At 35.5% G+C, this 19,800-nt stretch overlaps 1 protein-coding gene across 3 annotated transcripts in view; it reads right to left on the reverse strand.

Annotated features, from left to right (window-relative positions):
- MICU3 (mitochondrial calcium uptake family member 3) overlaps positions 1–19,800 on the reverse strand; it is a 105,578-nt gene that overhangs the window by 30,753 nt on the left and 55,025 nt on the right. Inside the window, exons 4-8 of one of the 3 annotated variants that reach the window (XM_047771884.1) lie at positions 17,209–17,287; positions 10,947–10,994; positions 7,062–7,144; positions 4,393–4,464; positions 1,235–1,273 (exon numbers count right to left, since the gene is read on the reverse strand). In XM_047771884.1, the coding sequence (XP_047627840.1) occupies positions 1,235–1,273; positions 4,393–4,464; positions 7,062–7,144; positions 10,947–10,994; positions 17,209–17,287 (321 nt within the window). The remainder of the gene's footprint in view (positions 1–1,234; positions 1,274–4,392; positions 4,465–7,061; positions 7,145–10,946; positions 10,995–17,208; positions 17,288–19,800) is intronic. The other 2 variants (XM_047771886.1, XM_047771885.1) reach the window with 2 other exon arrangements.

The raw sequence follows: 19,800 nt of genomic DNA on the forward strand, positions 1-19,800 counted from the left end.
GCAGTATAATCTGTGAGATGTTCAACTTACACATTCTCATATATTCTTGAAATAATTAGCAGAGGAATCTCTTAAAAACTTCAAGAAAACAGTAGACTTTACTTCATGGGAAACAACACTGAATTTTGCAGAAAAAAATCTAAAGTATCTTGTAAGAAATCAAAACAATTAGTCATAAGATTCCATGGAATTGGCTTGTTTTCCAACCCATTCTAGGTCCATTCGTGACTTAGATATTTTAGGTTTAATTTATGCTGAATCAGCCTCCAGTATATGTTTAAATCAAGAAGAGATTTAGTTTTTATAGTCAAATTCTGATTAAACATCCAACTCGGGAGGCAGCACACCTAGAGTAGACATTCTGACTGGATACTTTCAACTGGACAATTCTGTCAGTCACCCTGAACTCAAAAGCTTCTCTCGTGGAATCTGTATAATATGAGGGATCTTCTAAGTGACTGAAGGATCCTTGGGGGAATTAAATGGACTGTCAATGTTTACATGCAAAAGGGGCAGTGGTCTATCAGTCGTTTAAAAGCTGGGCTAACCAACAAGCTCTGATTTTCCAGGAGAAAGGAAAGAAGGAAAGTGTAGTATAAGAAAAGTATGCTTGGAAGATCATTTGCAGAAACTCCCAACTTTTCAGGAAAAGGTGAGTCTGAAGAACATACTCCTTTTTGAGAAGTAACATTCTCAATGTTATAATAAACAATAAACATATCAAGTGTCATCTTATACCAGACTTCTGTATAGACATAGGCAGGAGACAGCCTTCAAAGGTTTTAGAAAAAATTTGGGAGAAATACTGAAATCTAAGGAAAGTCTATCCACTAATATCCTCTTTATATAGAATTAAGAAAGAGACTATATCAGATGGATAGATCTAGTTCTTAAAATACCTGTGTTCTGCAGGAGTATAGCCTGAGAATCTGCTGCATAAATTGTATTTAACTCTTCAAATACCACTGAAAAATATAAAATTTCAATTATTCTACCAGAGTTTTTGGTTGTTTTTCACTCACCTTTCCCCTATTTTAAACTAAAGCTAAAGATATAATTGCTCTGTAATTTTTAATCTTCTCATAAATCTATCAAGGAAATAAAAATTTATTATATTCTACAAATTCCTAAACATTCTCAATAGTAAATTTGGCTTTATACAAAAAAAAAATCATTATCAAGTATAATAGGTGAGGGCTATTTACATAAAGAACATTTAAAGTATTGTACATACACTATTAGTAGGAGAATGGTATCCATAAAGTTGAAGACGCTGACATAGAGCACAAAGGGCCAAATGAAGTGTCACATTTCAGAATGAACCCAAGTATAGCAAAAGAAAAAAGAAAAAGACGACAAAATAATCAATTAGGAAGGGCAAATCATTATGCTACGTTCTATATAGAGCACATACAGTACAAGTGGGATAAATGTTAAAGATGAGTAGCAAAGTTTTTAAAATCTTGTATAATTAAACATTAAATGAACTTGTGCTCATTTCAACCACTTTCATTATAACTTTTTGATAGAATTATTGTTTTGAGTAAAACATGCTCCTCAAAGGGTCCAGTTTTATTTAGACAAGCTTCAGCAATTCCATGTGGGATAAGTGGGAAAATTTAGAAGCTGCAGCATGGCAGTGGAAATGGTATGAGACCTACAGTGGCATCTTGTTCTGCTCCTGTGAGTATGACGACCTCAGGCAAGTTAATGAGCCTAAGACGGTTTTCTCATCTGTGAAAAGGTATGATACTTACCTGAGAGAAATGTAATGAGGACTAAATGGGAGTAACATTTATAATGGATATAGTATATAGCTTGGCACCTGATAAGTGTCCAAAGAAATATTATGCTCATTTCCTTCTTTCCTTCTGAAGCAGTTAGTTTCATTTTGGTATGTAAATATTTGAAAATTTAGTCATGATTTAATTTTGATTTGGGTAAGTAATATTGCTTAAAGTAGCTGCATGGTTCTACTAATTAAAAAGAGAACTTCATGTTTTACAATTAACTAATGTTTTTGATTTTTTATTGTATTTTATATACTGTTAAGTGGCTATATGTTTTAGCTCATTTTACCTCCACAACAATCACATGTGCTCATTACTCCTATTATTGTTACAAATGAGGAAATTGAGGCACAAAGAAATAAGAACCTGGTTCCAGGTCACCCAGGTAACAAACGTCAGAGCTAATATTCCAACCCCAAAAATCTGGCACCAAGCCTGTGCTACAGTCTTTCTAATGTAATCCATACATTTTTACTATAAGCTAAATTTCAATTGCTTCAAAACTCAAAAATCTCATCAGTTCATGTCTTGCATTGTTTAAAATCTGACAACTATTGACAATAAGTTACCACTAATTATGATTATTGTTAAATAAAGTAGCAAATATTTGTAGAGAGCTGTAATTTCTAGAGTTTACTTAGTTCAGAGGCTATCCTAAAGATTATTTCTGAATTGTTTTAAAAAATAGTCCTGATAGCTAAATTCTGTAAATGAGATTTCAGGAGCACTAAACTAAGTAGGATAAATGCCTCTGAGGTGCCTGTGGTGGTCAATGACTTTAGTTAGCATTCCCTCACATATAAATAAGGTATATATGACTTACAAGCTATTTTTCTGTTATTTAAAAATCTCCTTCCCCAAATATTTGCTATGGAATGCTTCAACTGATCGGCATATATGCATATAAAATAATATAATTTAGGGTATGTTGATATAATTTAGATTTCATAATTCAGATAGACTCTCCTTAAATAATCCAAGTTAATGAAGTTTTACTATATTACTATTATAAATTTACTTGCATTAAATCATCAATATTAAATTCACTGTACCTGGGCTGCAATGACACTCAGAGCCAAGTTTTGTGCTGACACTGTAGCTTTTCCCATTGTGGGTTGTCTACTATTATTATTCCCTTTCCTCTCTCTCTTGTTAATTGATTTAGGTGTTTTAGTAAATGTTAATGATTAGAACAGGATTGTATTTTTACCGGAAGATCCATAAGTCCTATCTGGAACTGGTATAAATAAACAGTTAAATTTGTATCCACTGAAATACTACCTACTTTATCAGTGAGGTTTCCCAAAAGATTTGTTAACATAATTCAACTTCCTAAATATTTTATTAACAACTTGCCTAGCCAATTATGATTAATCCATTAAAATTAAATAATTGTTTACTTTTTCAGTATATCATCTATACAAAGTATCTTCCATATGTGTCTTCCTTAATTATCCTATTGGGGGTGATTCAACAAATACGGATAAATATAGTCAAATATCCTATGAAATAACATATGTTCATATCCCGATAATCTGTTTTTATTAATAAAATACAAATACTTCATAAATCTACTGGGACAGAATATGACACCCATCTGCTACAGAGAACCCATGTTTTTAAAAAAACCTAATACATATCCTTATAACAACGAGAATAATAAAAAATGCTGTAACTCTTTGAAGTTAATTATTTGAATTCCAGGTAGACCAATTAAACTATTTCACAGGGCCACTAACTTGCAAATGAAACAATTATCATTTATATGCCAACAAAATTCACTGTGTTTATGCTAGATCTAAATACCAGAGGAAGAAATATCCTACTGAGTAAAAGTGCAGATTTTGGAGCTGGCTGGACATGGGTTCAAATCTTGGCTTTTCTGTTTAATAAGTATGGAATTTTGGACAAGAAACTTAACCTTTCCAACTATCAGTTTTCTCATCTATAATTACAAACAATACGGGAACTCTTGGGTAGATTAAATAAGAAAATGCATGCAAAGCACCTGGTATAGTGTCTGATAGTAAGGTCTCGATACCTGTTTGTTATTTTTATTATATGAACCTGGAGTGCTGTTAGTCTGAAATATAAAATACTGGGGACGAGCAAGAAGAAAACTAGTAGGAAAGTGGAGTTAAGCTTAACTGTACCTTCAGAATAAGATGAAAACATTACTTTTTCCAGAAGTAAAATCTATAATATATATTTCTATGTATGCAAAAAATCATTTGTTTTTGCTTCAACATTCATATTGTTATAGCACCACTTTATTCACACATATAATTAAATCTTTGCAATTCACCTTTAAATTTTTACATGCATAATGATCTGTATTAATCTATTATATGATATACCCTTCAAATCTCATGGATAACAACAATATGGATGAAAATGATTTAATGAATGATTATGGATACAGATGTTTAATATCAATACTTGATATAAATATTGATATCAAAGCATGCAAATACTGAAGCAATTTTTCTACATAAGAACTTTAGAAAGTAAAGGACAGCTCCAAAGTTTCATGTTATTGTTTCTCAACATGAATAAAGTAATTCTTACCTAGAAAACCCAGCTGAAACTAATATATTCTTACCAGCATTGCACGCTTTTCTTCATCTCCTTTAGTTTCTCTCTTTTCATTTTTTTTTCTGAATATCTCTTGAAGCTGAAAAGAAAACCAATCAAAAATCAAATATCCAACAAGTCTCTGGATACCTACCTAACACTCTGTGCTAGGTATGTTCTAAAAACAAAGAATAGCTTTATCCACCAAGAACGTTAAAACTAGTGTATTTTCTGATACCAATTTTTTTTTTCCTGAGAGAAAGAAAACACATCCTCTGTGTTTTCTGGCAACTCATACTTAAGTTTAATGTACAAAGTTACAGTTTTACTTTATCTCTAAGACATAAAGATATGGGACCTGCAGCACGCACATAAAAAGAGATGAAGCCTACTTCAGAATAAAGGACAATGGGCCAGAAGTCAGGGATTCTGGGTTTGAACACATCTCCTGTCATACTCTAATTTTATGATGGTGGCCACTCAACCCTCACTGGGCATCAATGTGCTCACATATGAAAGTAAGGATGATTTCTAAAGTCTCTATCTGGTACCTGAGCATTATGGTAGGAACACGGATGACCCCTTCAGCATGTTACTCTGATTATTTAAGGCTCGTTTTCCATATCAGGAATGTGAAGATAATTCCTTACCTGATAGCAACATTTTTTTCCAGCTTTATTGAAGTATAATCGATAGGTCTTATAAAAAGAATATTGTGCAGAGTAAATATTACAAGTAATTATTTAGCATATTGCCTGCCACACAGTAACTTCTCAGTAAATGTTCGCTACTACTATACATGGCATTATTCCTACTTTACAAATAGAAGCCTAATCCAATCTCTATCTCAGTTTTCTGACGAGGTCATTGTTCTTGTCTGCGTAATTTGAACAACTCTTCATTTCATTTTGCATGGCTATAGCTGAAAGTCAAATAAAATGTATTACTTCCCATGGTATGTGATAATAATTAAAAATACAGTTCAAAATGTAAATGATTTTATTAACACATAAATTTATTTCCACACTTCTTAGTGAAAAGAGTTTTTTTTTTAAGTAAGGGTTATTAATAATCACTTTATAAACAGGCAGGAGAATCACAGATTTTTAGACCAACACAAATAACTCTGTCCAACTCCACCTCCTGCTTTTAGGAATCCTTTGTTCTTTACAAACAAATAACAGACAAAATCATCCGTATCGCCACAGCAAAGAGTAGACCACCACATTAAAGCAAGGGCAGCTTTTATAAGACTGTAGAGTAGAAACAAAGAGAAGTTCTACATGAATGTTTTTATCTCTCATCTCCATAGACAGACAAGATTCTGGAAAACACTTACACAGGCAACTTCCAAAGAAATGAGTTCCAAAGTTAATCTTTAAGATAGTGGGGTGGAACCTGGCACTATTGCCATAGAAAAATTTATTGAAAATTGTATAGATTAGTAGGGTCCATTCTGAAAATCCTAAAATACAGTTGGACATTATTATGACAGAACTATAGTTAACTCAATCTGTTTTAGGATGTTAGGAATACATCTCTACCTACCGCAATGAAACTGAAACCTCTTACCTCCCCACCATCCTGAAAAGCACCACAGTGAGGTGCTCCATGGTTCCAGCTTGAGGTGACTCAGGAACTATACTTGGGCAAAGGCTACATGGGCGTGAGATTACGCCTTTTGCTAGATCCCAGTCACTAGTCTGCTTGCTTCCTTCTGAAGGCTATTAACTGGCCTTTGATGAGGATTTTTAATCTCTTCTCTTTCCTACCATGGAAAAGAATGATTTCCTAATTTCTCATCTATGTTCCAGCCTCTTAAGAAAATAAACTATTTAAGATGCTTTTGGAGGGATTTTTATTGGCTTTTACAAAGGAAAAATAGAAAATAAAATGGCTCTTTACGTTATTTTCTCTTTTCTTTTGACTAGGAGAATATAGGTAACCACTGAGTTGAACTTAAATGCTAAGGGTAGACCTTATTACTGTAAGGAGTAAACCAATGTTAATCTCTATTTTGGAGAAAAACAGAAGAGGCATTTTGTCGCAGAAGTAGATACAGGATACATAGGTAAAGAGAAATAGAAAAATTTCTATTTTCTGTTAGGAAGAGGTGGTAAGATGAGTGAGCAGATGGTGATGCTGCCAGACCAGCACCAACACAGGACTAGTCAGGTGAGAAAGACTGAAGGACAAACACCATAACACTCTCGCCCGCCACTGCAGATCAGCCCTTGGTCAAAGACGAGAAGGGGACAGGAAAGTGGGATGAGGCTAGAAAAATAAGGCAGCAATGAGTGGAAGAGAAAAGGAAAAAGAATAATGCAAATCCCTGAATGAGAAGGAAGGGAGGTTCCCGGGGCAAAGAGCTGCGAATGGGTAGCTGCTATGATAGGGACTGGGCACGTGTGACACTTCAGGACTGCCCGTCACCCACCCAAGGGGAAATTCTTGACACATTTCAAACTATCAGAAAATGGATTAAACAGCCATATTCATCTTTACACACTGAATATAATTTATATTTTTATAGTGTAAAAATCATTCAAAATCAACATACCTGAGTATACACTTCCTCATTAAAGTGAAAGCATAAATTTTTCTCTCTTCTATATCAATATTCTAAATAATGTAAAACCAGTAAGATATGTTTCCAATATTTAATTACTGATAAAATGCAGTCTATAATATACATACCACCAAAAACTCCTTTTTATCCACCATCTCATTGCCATCGGTGTCAAACATGTTGAAAGCTATTCTAAAACCTGCATGTGGCTCTGCCAGCAAAAACAGGAAAATATGTGTGAAATGGAAAAATGTTTTTAAATTATAAAATCCATATTAGTTGTAAACAATTATTCATATTCTGTAACAAGAATACTTTTACCAAGAAATTAAAAGCAACATTAGTTAAATATAATAAAAGCTATATATAAGTATATATATTTCTGCTTCATAGTAGCATTATTGATAATACACTGTAAATCTTGTGTTACCTATTACATAGCACTGACAGTAAAATTTGACTATCTTTCCTCTAAAAATAAGTATTTCTTTCTTATCCAAAGTCCATCAGTTTGTTTAAAAGAAAAATATCACCTCATCACATTTGAAATATTTTCAATATGTCAGCTACTTAAAGTGGAGGAAAAAATAAAAATACAACATAATAGACCAGTCTAAAACTTTGGGAAAATTATAATGGAAATGACCTATGGGGAAAAAAGTGTCCAGCATAGGATATTACATATTTGAGTGTGACTTTAATATTCTAGAGGCTTCAAACACAGAGGTATAAAATAAAGGGGGCTTGAATAATTAATTCACAATTTCCCCCAAATGCATGGAACAACTGCTTTTCTGAGAAAGGCAAATTTTCACGTACTATGAACTGCTTTAATTGCATGAAACTTATAATAAGGTTCAATCCCTCTCTTCTTTTCACTTTTAACGCATAAAGACAGAAACCTATGCAGAAGGAAACTTCAATGTGTCCTTCAAAGAGGAGCTCAGTGTACATGCCTTTTTCAAAACATTTGACCTTCTCTCTTAAGATGACTGGTATAAAGTTTAAAAAGGGGCCTCCCACAGATACACTTGCCACTACCTGTTGTGAAATCCATAATCTAGCAAAATGAAGCATACAGCCCTACTTTCTTAACTGCTAATGGCTGTCTGAAAATAATGAAAAAGAAAGCCAACATTTTATGCAAGTTCATTTTTTGCATGTTATTTTAGGAATCCAGAGTTACTTTCATTATCATTCATTTGAGAAAGAAAAAGTTACACCATCTCTGAATATCAAGTTTTAACCTTTAAAAAGATCTTGAAAATAGAAGTAGAAAGAATTCCTTACAACCATTGTTTGGAAGGAAAAATCAAAATAATAAAGAGAAAATTATACACAGCCTGAGGACAGCCTCAGCTAGTCCTACCACTAATCTGCACAATATCTGCTTTTCATGATTCTACCCTAAACACCACCCATAATCTTTCAACTCAAATTCCTTCTAGAAACTTCTAGTTTCTAACATGGGTCTTAAACTTCAAATGAATATTCACAGCATCCAAAGAGCCTAACCTCTGTAACCAAAGCAAAAACCACTACATATGACTTTCCCAAAACCCTTAAACCAAACCAATTCCAGCTTGACAAGTGGTTTTCCTCACCAGTTTTGCTCTCTTCAAAACTACCATTCTGCTGGTTTAGGTACTTACATCTTCTAATTTTGCATCTCAAGTTGTTATAGCTTTTAAATAACTTTGTAACAAGTCCCTGAGACACTCCTTGGCACTCACTCCTCTAATTTCCATGGTGGAATTCATCACTGAGTGCACTGAGCCATCATAATGGGTTTCTAGTCTGGGACAGCCTCAGCTAGTCCTACCACTAATCTGCACAATATCTGCTTTTCTTCAGCACTAACTTTTTTGTTTGTTTGTTTTGCTTTTTAGGGCCGCACCTGCAGCATATGGAAGTTTCCAGGCTAGGGGTCAAATTGGAGCTACAGCTGCTGGCCTACAGCACAGCCACAGCAACATGGGATCCAAACCGTATCTGCAACCGACACCACAGCTCATGGAAATGCCAGATCCTTAACCCACTGAACAAGGCCAGCGGTTGAACCCACATCCTCCTGAATACTAGTCGGGCTCGCTACCACTGGCCACAGGAGAACTACAGAAGTACAGGAATTTTAAAACTGGTGCCTTCCTTTCTTCCTTCCATCCTTCCTTTCTTTCTTTGTTTTAGGGCCATACCTGCGGCATATGTTAATTCCCCAGCTAGGACTTCAATCAGAGCTGCAGCTTAACTACGCCACAGTAACACCAGATTCCAGCCACATCTGCGACCTACCTGCAGCTTGTGGCCATGCTGGATCCCTAACCCACTGGGCGAGGCCAGAGATTGAACCTGCATCCTCATGGACACTATGTTGGGTTCTTAACCCACTGAGCCACAACAGGAATTCCTAAAACTGGTTTCTAATGACATAATTTTATTGATGTTCTTGTTTCCACACATCTCCAAGAATCCCCATAACTGAAAGTCCTTCTAGCCATATTCTTCATTCACTTGCCAATTATTTTTTTGAGAGGACACCACGTGCCTGACACCATTCTTGATACAGAAAGGGATAAAAAGATAAAAATCTTTGCCATTGTAGACCTTGCACACATTCTAGTGTAGGGAGACAAAAAACATGCAAAAAAATAAATACTTTCAAATAGTTCAAGTACTGTGAAGAAAGTAAAATATTTTAAGGGGATAAAAAGGGAGTGATGGAAGAGGGAGCTGTTTTAGGGAGGATGGTCTAATAAGGCTTCTCTAAGTTTTCACATTTCAAAGGAAATCTGAAAAATTTTTATTACTCAGAGGATCTTGAGGAAAAGTACTGATGGTAGAGGGAACAGAAAGCACAAAGTCTTAAGGTTGAGAATTCAAAGAATAGAAAGGTCAGGTGGCTGCAGCACAGGGAACTATAGCATATAAGTTTTTCCATTAAATGCAATGAAATTTAAGTGAACACACTGGTAAACCCTTCATATATTTCATAAGAATTGCTGTATATGACAGGAAAAAAATAATAAAGCTGTTTTAGGATGTATGATGGGTCCTTGGATAGATTCACTAGTCAAAGGACTCTTTTCACACTAGCCTTGCAGAAAATGTGATTTGAATGAGCATAGCAGGAAATTTATAAAACATTACACATCCAGACATTTAGGTTCCCATGTAGATTAAACCACAACGATTGATATATGATATTAAATTTACAACTAATGAGCATTTTATTACTATACCATGAGCCATAATAATATTTATGGTTTTGACACCTGATAGTGCTATGCTTGGCATTTTCTACTGGCACTTAGACATGAATTTTGCAAAACAGCATGGATACATCTAAGCTGATTTTCAATAGTAAGAGAATCCAAGAAAGATCTCCCAAAATTACACTTAAGAAAACTTTATCCAGGAGTTCCCATCGTGGCGCAGTGGTTAACGAATCCGACTAGGAACCATGAGGTTGCAGGTTCGGTCCCTGCCCTTGCTCAGTGGGTTAACGATCCGGCGTTGCCGTGAGCTGTGGTGTAGGTTGCAGACGCGGCTCGGATCCTGCGTTGCTGTGGCTCTGGTGTAGGCCGGTGGCTACAGCTCCGATTCAACCCCTAGCCTGGGAATCTCCATATGCCACGGGAGCGGCCCAAGAAATAGCAACAACAACAACAACATACAAAAAGACAAAAAGAAAAAAGAAAACTTTATCCGGAGTTCCCGTCGGGGCGCAGTGGTTAACGAATCCGACTAGGAACCATGAGGTTGCGGGTTCGGTCCCTGCCCTTGCTCAGTGGGTTAACGATCTGGCATTGCTGTGAGCTGTGGTGTAGGTTGCAGATGCGGCTTGGATCCTGCATTGCTGTGGCTCTGGCATAGGCCGGTGGCTACAGCTCCGATTGGGCCCCTAGACTGGGAACCTCCATATGCCACGGGAGCGGCCCAAGAAATGGCAAAAAGACAAAAAAAAAAAAAAAAAGAAAACTTTATCCAAAAATAGATTTAATGAGTACACTTACTTGTTAAAATACATAAAAGGAAAAGATATTCTGTGTAGGAAATCACACCTAGAGGAAAAATAGTGTAAGTTATGCTATATATAAAATATTACTTTTCTACATATTTATTAATATATTATTCTCATAATAGCAAGTAGTATTAATAAAAAAACAAGAGTTTTAAAGAAGATGCCAAATATTGTTTAGTAGACTGAACTATTACTATAAAATCATAGCAAAAGAAACAACAAATAAATTCGACTTTGTTTCATATACCTCTGTAGAAACTCATTCAAAATTCACATTAATGCTTCCAGATATACTGGGAAAAAAGCAAAATGATGAATCGTGTCTATATACAGCTGTAAAATTTAAACTTGTTGCTAGCTTTCAGTGTATGAATCTAACATAAAATTAAAAGGCTGGAAATGGTTAACACTGCAAAGTGCTTAATTACTTCTTAGTAACACTTGAATAAAACATTTAGATATTCTTGCTTAGAGATTTGACTTCTGTACTGCAGTCAAAACTCACAACTCTGGAGTTCCTGTCGTGGCACAGTGGTTAACGAATTCAACTAGGAACCATGAGGATGAGGGTTCGATCCCTGCCCTTGCTCAGTGGGTTAACGATTCGGCATTGCAATGAGCTGTGGTGTAGGTCACAGACCCGGCTGGGATCCCGCGTTGCTGTGGCTGTGGTGGAGGCTGGTGGCTACAGCTCCAATTAGACCCCCAGCCTGGGAATCTCCATATGCTGCAGGCCCTAGAAAAGGCAAAAAGACCAAAAAAAAAAAAGTAAAACAAAAAACCAAAACTCACAACTCTACAATTATTACTTTTATGCTTTCAAGTTATCACTCATTCTTGATAAGCTTCATGCTTCTATTAAATGTAATATAAGAATTTTTAATTAAATGGCTTATACTTTCTGTATATTGCACCCTGAGTTCTCTGTAATCTCAAAATTATAAACTTTAAAAGGAGTTTGGAATAAATAAAAATACACATTCTGTTACTGAAATTCTTGCTTTTGGATTACAGCATCTAAATCTAGAATAAATGGCTTAATTGACTTTCCAAGTGGATCCTGAGAAAATTAAAATCAGGAAGAAGCCAACAACACTTATCCAGATACCAGACAGTCCTCACATTTGGTAAAAGGTATACAAATCCTTAAATAATAAGATCCTGAACTTTAAAACTCCATTTTACCTTTGAGGCCACCTTCTTTGTTACAAAACAAAGAGAAAAGGAGTCACTGTCAGGCAGTTTGTCAGAGGATGTGAAGGGGCCTAGCTTGGAGGCCCTGAAAGCATTCCCTTCCTTTGTTTATACTAGAATATTGTGACCTATAGACATAGTTCTGGTTGACTGCCACGAATGTTATGGGAGAAAGATTCTGGAATGGTCAATGTATATAAAGATACAATACCTAGATTCCGTAGGGATCACTAAAAAAAAAAAAAAAAATAAGATCTGGGAATGGGCTCTCTATCTCCATGAATCTCCATGATCTCATCTGACTGACTTGGCAGAATACACAAGAGATGCTGGTTAATACAAAGAACGTGAATAACTGCTCTATGTCTTGTACTTGATATCCCCTCAGTGAAGGATTACTTAACAGTGAGAGACCTGACCATGATTATCCTGGTAGGCACTTGTCTGAAGTACTAAATGGTTTTTGAGGTGGTGTAATCCACAGGTAAGAAATATGAAGTGAAAAACTCATGATATAATTTAATAAAAATGGTCAAGGAGAAGAGAAAATATTATTGAACAGGAACTGCAGATTCATAATGCTCTTAATGGAAAACGATTAAACAAACTTTTCAATTTATTTTAATGCCACCTAGGGTCAAAAAAAGTAAGTAAATTAAAATAAATAAAAATAAATACTAAGCATATAGTAATGTGGCAATCTTTAGAAAAAGAGGATAAGAAAGATGCCAATGTGGTTTTTTTTGAAAATTCAATTTTAAAAAATTCTAAGGGAAGTTCTATAAAAACATTACACTATTTAGTTCCTGTATCATGATACATCAAAGCTGGCTACTATAACTAAGTCTATGTAATACACGTTTTCATAAATGATGCATACTAATTAAGTTTTTGTAAAACTGCCTAATATTTTCTTGCTGGATTTTGTTTTAAGCAGACAAAATTCATTTGTAAATTAATCTTCAATAGCTCTAAAAACTTATCTTTAAAAATTCCTCTTCCACCTAATCTCTTTATAAAAGAGCAAGGCTCTCTGTACGTCTCTATTTCACCTAAGCTAATAGTTTTAAAAATTCTTGGTTACATGATTACTTTAATAACTGAATTACTCTGCCAAGCATTTGCACTCTTCTACCGGGTACCCACTGGCCACATATAGCTATTTAAATTTAAAATAATTAAAAGTAAGTAAAATTAAAATTTCAGTTCCTTAGATACAGTAGCCCCATTTCATGTGCTTAATAGCCACATTTGGCTAGTGGCCACCATAGAAAAATTTCTATCACTGCAGACAGTTCTATTGGCTAGAACTAAATAGATCATCTCCCCTGGAAAAAAATACGCAGATATGCATATAGTCTAAGTAGGATCAGAATTTGCCTAAACCCATGGCTTCCAGATTTAACCCTCCCTTCCCTTCTTCCATGCATTTATTTTTCTTAAATTATACTGATCCAACTTATTTTCCTATGAGAGGTATTAAGGAAATATTTTTTAAACTCACCAGTTTACCTAATTCTTCTCAGCTTTGAATTTTCCTGATCCTATCATTCCACCCTAAGATTTGAATGGCAATCTTTTTTTTATGTTTTATTTTTTTCTTTATATTTTATATATATATATATATATATAAATATATATAAAATATATATATTATACTGTTCAGCATGGTGACCCAGTCACACATACATGTATACATTCTTTTTTTCTCACATTAAGTGTTCCAGCATAAGTGACTAGACAGAGTTCCCAGTGCTACACAGCAGGATCCCACTGCTAATCCATCCCAAAGGCAACATTCTGCATCTATTTACCCCAAGCTCCCAGTCCCTCCCACTCTCTCCCCTTCCCCCTTGGCAACCACAAGTGTATTGTCCAAGTCCATGATTTTCTTTTCTTTGGAAAGGTTCTTTTGTGCCATATATTAGATTCCAGATAAGCGATATCATATGGTATTTCTCTTTCTCTTTCTTACTTCACTCAGGAAGAGAATCTCTAGTTCCATCCATGTTGCTGTAAATGGCATTATGTCTTCTTTTTTATGGCTGAGTAGTGTTCCATTGTGTAAATATACTACACCTTCCTAATCCCATCATCTGTCGATGGACATTTGCGATGGTTCCATGTCTTGGTTATTGTGAATAGTGCTGCAATGAACATGTGGGTGCATGTGTCTTTTTTAAAGAGAGTTTTGTCTGGATATATGCCCAAGAGTGGGACTGCTGGGTCATATGGTAGTTCTATGTATAGTTTTCTATGATACCTCCATACTGTTCTCCATAGTGGTTGTACCAGCTTACATTCCCACCAACAGTGCAGGAGGGTTCCCTTTTCTCCACAATCCCTCCAGCATTTGTTATTTGTGGACTTATTAATGATGGCCATTCTTACTGGTGTGAGGTGGTATCTCATGAAAATTTTGATTTGCATTTCTCTAATAATCAGGGATGTTGAGCATTATTTCAAGTGTTTGCTGGCCATCTGTATATCTTCCTTGGAGAAATGTTTCTTCAGGTCCTTTGCCCATTTTTCAATTGGGTTGTTTGCTTTTTTGCTGTTAAGTTGTATAAATTGTTTGTATATTTTAGAGATTAGGCCCTTGTCAGCTGCATCATTTGAAACTATTTTCTCCCATTCTGTACGTTGTCTTTTTGTTGTCTTTATGGTTTCCTTTGCTGTGCAAAAGCTTGTCAGTTTGATTAGGTTCCCATTGGTTTACTTTTGCTTTTATTTCTTTTTTTTTTTGTCTTTTTTTGCTATTTCTTTGGGCCGCTCCTGCGGCATATGGAGGTTCCCAGGCTAGGGGTCGAATCGGAGCCGTAGCCACCGGCCTACGCCAGAGCCACAGCAACGCGGGATCCGAGCCGCATCTGCAACCTACACCACAGCTCACGGCAACGCTGGATCCTTAACCCACTGAGCAAGGGCAGGGACCAAACCCGCAACCTCATGGTTCCTAGTCGGATTCGTTAACCACTGCTCCACGATGGGAACTCCGCTTTTATTTCTGTTGCTTTGGGAAACTGACCTGAGAAAACATTTGTAAGGTTGATGTCAGAGAATGTTTTGCCTCTGTTCTCTTCCAGGAGTTTGATGGTGTCTTATATTTAAGTCTTTCAGCCATTTTGAGTTTATTTTCGTGCATGGTGTGAAGGTGTGTTCTAGTTTCATTCATTTGCATGCAGCTGTCCAGGTTTCCCAGCAATGCTTGCTGAATAAAGTGTCTTTTTCCCATTTTAAGTTCTTGCCTCCTTTGTCAAAGATTAATTGACCATAGGTGTCAGGGTTTATTTCTGGGTTCTCTATTCTGTTCCATTGATCTGATGTCTGTTTTGGTACCAGTACCACACTATCTTGATGACTGTGGCTTTGTAATATCACCTGAAGTCTGGGAGAGTTATGCCTCCTGCTTGGTTTTTGTTCCTCAGAATTGCTTTGGCAATTCTGGGTCTTTTGTGGTTTCATATAAATTTTTGGATTGTTTGTTCCAGTTCTGTGAAAAATGTCATGGGTAATATGATAGGGATTGCACTGAATCTGTAGATTGCTTTGGGTAGTATGGCCAATTTTACAATAATAATTTTTCCAACCCAGGAGCATGCAATATCTTTCCATTTCTTTACATCTTCCTTAATTTCCTTGATTAAAGTTTTATAGTTCTCGGCATATGAGTGTTTTACCTCCTTGGTCAGGTGTATTCCCAGATATTTGATTTTTTGTGGTGCAATTTTTAAAGGTATTGTATTTCTGTATTCTTTTTCTAATACTTCATTGTTAGTATACATAAATGCGACTGATTTCTGAATGTTAATCTTATATCCTGATACTTTGCTGAATTTGTTGATCAGTTCAAGTAGTTTTTGGGTTGAGTCCTTAGGATTTTCTACATATAGTATCATGTCATCTGCATACAGTGACAGTTTTACCTCTTCTCTTCCTATTTGGATGCTTTTTATTTCTTTTGTTTGTCTGACTGCTGTTGTCTGAATGGCAATCTTTAAAACAACTTTCAGAAGAAAATTTCTAAGAATTTTAAAGATAACTTGGGCCCATATTTTGCAAAGATTTAAAAATCCTTGTTAATGAAAAGCCAAAAATTAAAGATAAGTCATGAGAGTCCATGAGAACCAAGTGGAAGCAATCTGAATGTCTAATTCTACTTAGATAAAAATATAAGGATTATGACTAATCCTTTTAAATATTCATCTTCATGTTAGAGTAAATATTTTATTTTCAAATCAATATCAGCTAAAAAGAAAAAGGTAATTTTACATAATTGCTTTACACTTTTATTTTCTGTTTTCTTTTATTTGAATATAAGAGTACATCTCTAAGAAATATTCCTTTTTAGGATTCAAGCAATTTTATCAGTTTCTGCTATAAATATTTACAAAAAGTGCACTATAAAAGAATGTTGCCATAAAAGTTATGTAATTTGATGGCAAGGACATGTATGAATTAACATGTTAACTTAGAGTTATATATATATATGTATATATGTGTGTATATATACACACACACACACACACACACACACATATATATATAGACAATACAGTAAGTTGAAACAGGTGGATTTTGCAGTGAGTGTTCTTTTCAAAAGAAGTGTTCAAATTCTGCAGCCAAAAGATATATCCAATAAGTTTTTCATATTGATTAAATTTAAGAAAATCTGTAATTGCCAGGAAGTAAATGCAAAGAAGAAAAATAGACGTTTGGAGATCAGTATTTTTGAAAAATGCTTTCTGTGGGTATATAGAACACACACCTCTCCATATGCTTAAAAAGGATTTTTTTTAACTATAAAAGTTAACTTTGTTGCAATAAGTTTGAAAGATATGAATAAAGTATATAAAAAATAAAATAAAAACCATCTTCAATCCCACTACCAAGAAACCACCATTATTAATATTTTGCTGTTTTTCTTTTCAGTTTTTTCTGTATGTACACACACATATGCAACTGTAAAATTATTTAAGCAGGAGGAAAATATGTATGTATAAATAATATAAATAATTTAGTGTCTATATTAAAATGCATAAATACTAAAGCTGACTTACCTTTTTCTTTAAGATTTCGAAATAGCTTTGATGATCCTTTCCAAACTGGAGGTGTTTCTGACAGCATTTGATTTAATTCCTATGACATAGGTATCATAATAATGATTAACAGGTAAACCATTTACTTATAAAATAGATCAAAAATATTTAAATGCCTATGCAAGAAAATTATCCATGTAGAAGACCTCAGACTTGGCTGTATATATCCTATTCTATATCTGTGGTTCATTCAATCACAAAAAGACAGTATTTTCCCACAGTCCAAATGTAGAAAATAAGTGAAAAAAGATGCTACACTAAATTCAATTAGAGCTACCAAAATCTTCAGACAAATTCAGTAACTGAAGAAATATATATTATATATTACACATATGATAATCTAATTAAGATAAACCAGTGAATTTAAGTTCTGGAGTCAGTTAGTCAAGGACGGTGCCATGGAAGCCACAGGGAAAAGGCTGACTTCCTAATGTAGGTCAGATATGATCACTGGGCTTCATTCACATACTGTCCGTGTTCAATAGCCCTCTGGGATTTAGGGGATTTTGTGGCAGATGAAATAACTAGACAAAGGATTATATTGGGAAGGAATGAAAAGTATTTTAATAGTAATTCAAAGAATGAGTACCTCAGATGAAGTAGGATGATGGTGTATTGAATTATTGTGGCCACTGTTGCAATTTTTTTTTTTTTTCTAACAAATATTCAGTAGAGGAGTTCCCGTCGTGGCGCAGTGGTTAACGAATCTGACTAGGAACCATGAGGTTGCGGGTTCGGTCCCTGGCCTTGCTCAGTGGGTTAACGATCCGGCGTTGCCGTGAGCTGTGGTGTAGGTTGCAGACTCGGCTCGGATCCTGTGTTGCTGTGGCTCTGGCGTAGGCCACTGGCTACAGCTCCGATTCGACCCCTAGCCTGGGAACCTCCATATGCCGTGGGAGCGGCCCAAGAAATAGCAAAAAGACCAAAAAAAAAAAAAATTCAGTAGAGAACACACGCTTCAACTACCAACTAGATTTTCTTTCTTTCTTTTTTAAATCAAGCTGAGGAGGGGCAAATGTAGAAAATTTCATTGCTCAGATACTAAAACAATTCCGAATTTATTCTGTATATTGTTTTTAAAAAATAACCAGGTGAAAATTATAATTAGGTTACCATGAAAAAATTATTAAATGATTTAGTGTAATAACTTCTCTAATAATGTGAAATTTAAAAATTAGCCTGCTAAGTATCACACTGAAAAAAACACTAGAAACCACTTCTTTTCCAGATCTGATTCTGCGACCTACACCACAGCTCACAGCAATGCCGGATCCTTAACCCACTAGCGAGGCCAGGGATCGAACCCAAAACCTCATGGTTCCTAGTTGGATATGTTTCCACTGCACCATGACGGGAACTCCCATGGGTACATTTTATTAACCTTCACTTATAACTATCTTTATCTTTATGATACACAATACACACACACTGATTCTCAAAGTGTGGGTCCCTAACAGCCCAGGCATCATCACCTGGGAACTTGTTGGAAATGCAGAATCTTGGATCTTACTCCACACATACTGAACCAGAATCTATACTTTTAACAGGATCTCCAGGTGATTTTTATGCACATTCAAGTTTGAGAAGACTTTAGAAAAATCCTTCCCAATGTAGCTGTACCTAAAAAATCTCTGTGGCATTTATAAACCTTTTTAAAAATTATTATTATTTATTACAGAGCTGAGTTAGCAAGCAAATAAGGAATCCCTGGGATGCCAAAGGCGGGAGAGGTATTTTTAGAGGATTTATAGACTCCCTGAAGCCCATCTGTGAATCCTTGCTTTCATTTCCTTCATGGTGTTATTTCTGCACTGCAGGTAACAGATGCCACCAGGTGCACAGAAGTGTCTGATTAGGATAGCAATGGCACAGAGGTTAGAAATCAGGAATGACTAATGATGAGAAGCTGGGATATTTAGTGTTTAACAAACAGTAAACTCATGAACATTTTTGTTAGAGCAGGAGATTAAAAAATATTTTGAGTACATTTTTTTAATGGCCACATCCATGGCATATGTAAGTTCCTGAGCCAGGGATCGAACCTGAGCTGCAGCTGCGGCTATACCAGATCCTTTAACCCATAACACTGGGCCAGGGATTGAACTCACACCTCTGCAGAGACCCAAGCTACTGCAGTCACCTTCTTAAGCCACTGCTCCATGGCAAGAACTCCATGAGTACTTTTTTTTTTTTTTTTAATTTTTAGGGCTGCACCCGCAGCATATGGAGGTTCCCAGGCTGGGGGTCTAATCAGAGGTATAGCTGCCGGCCTACGCTATAGCCATAGCAACATCAGAATCAAGCTGCATCTTCGACCTACACCACAGCTCACAGCAATGCCGGATCCTTAACCCACTAGCGAGGCCAGGGATCGAACCCAAAACCTCATGGTTCCTAGTTGGATTCGTTTCCACTGCACCACGACGGGAACTCCCATGGGCACATTTTATTAACCTTCATTTATATTGCACAATACACACACACACATTCTTTCTCCATTTTCTATGTATTCAATTCCATTTCTTCTATTTAAACTCAGCTAAAATTTAAGAC

The sequence above is a fragment of the Phacochoerus africanus genome, chromosome 3 (assembly GCF_016906955.1).
Source record: "Phacochoerus africanus isolate WHEZ1 chromosome 3, ROS_Pafr_v1, whole genome shotgun sequence".
NCBI classification, from domain to species: Eukaryota; Metazoa; Chordata; class Mammalia; order Artiodactyla; family Suidae; genus Phacochoerus; species Phacochoerus africanus.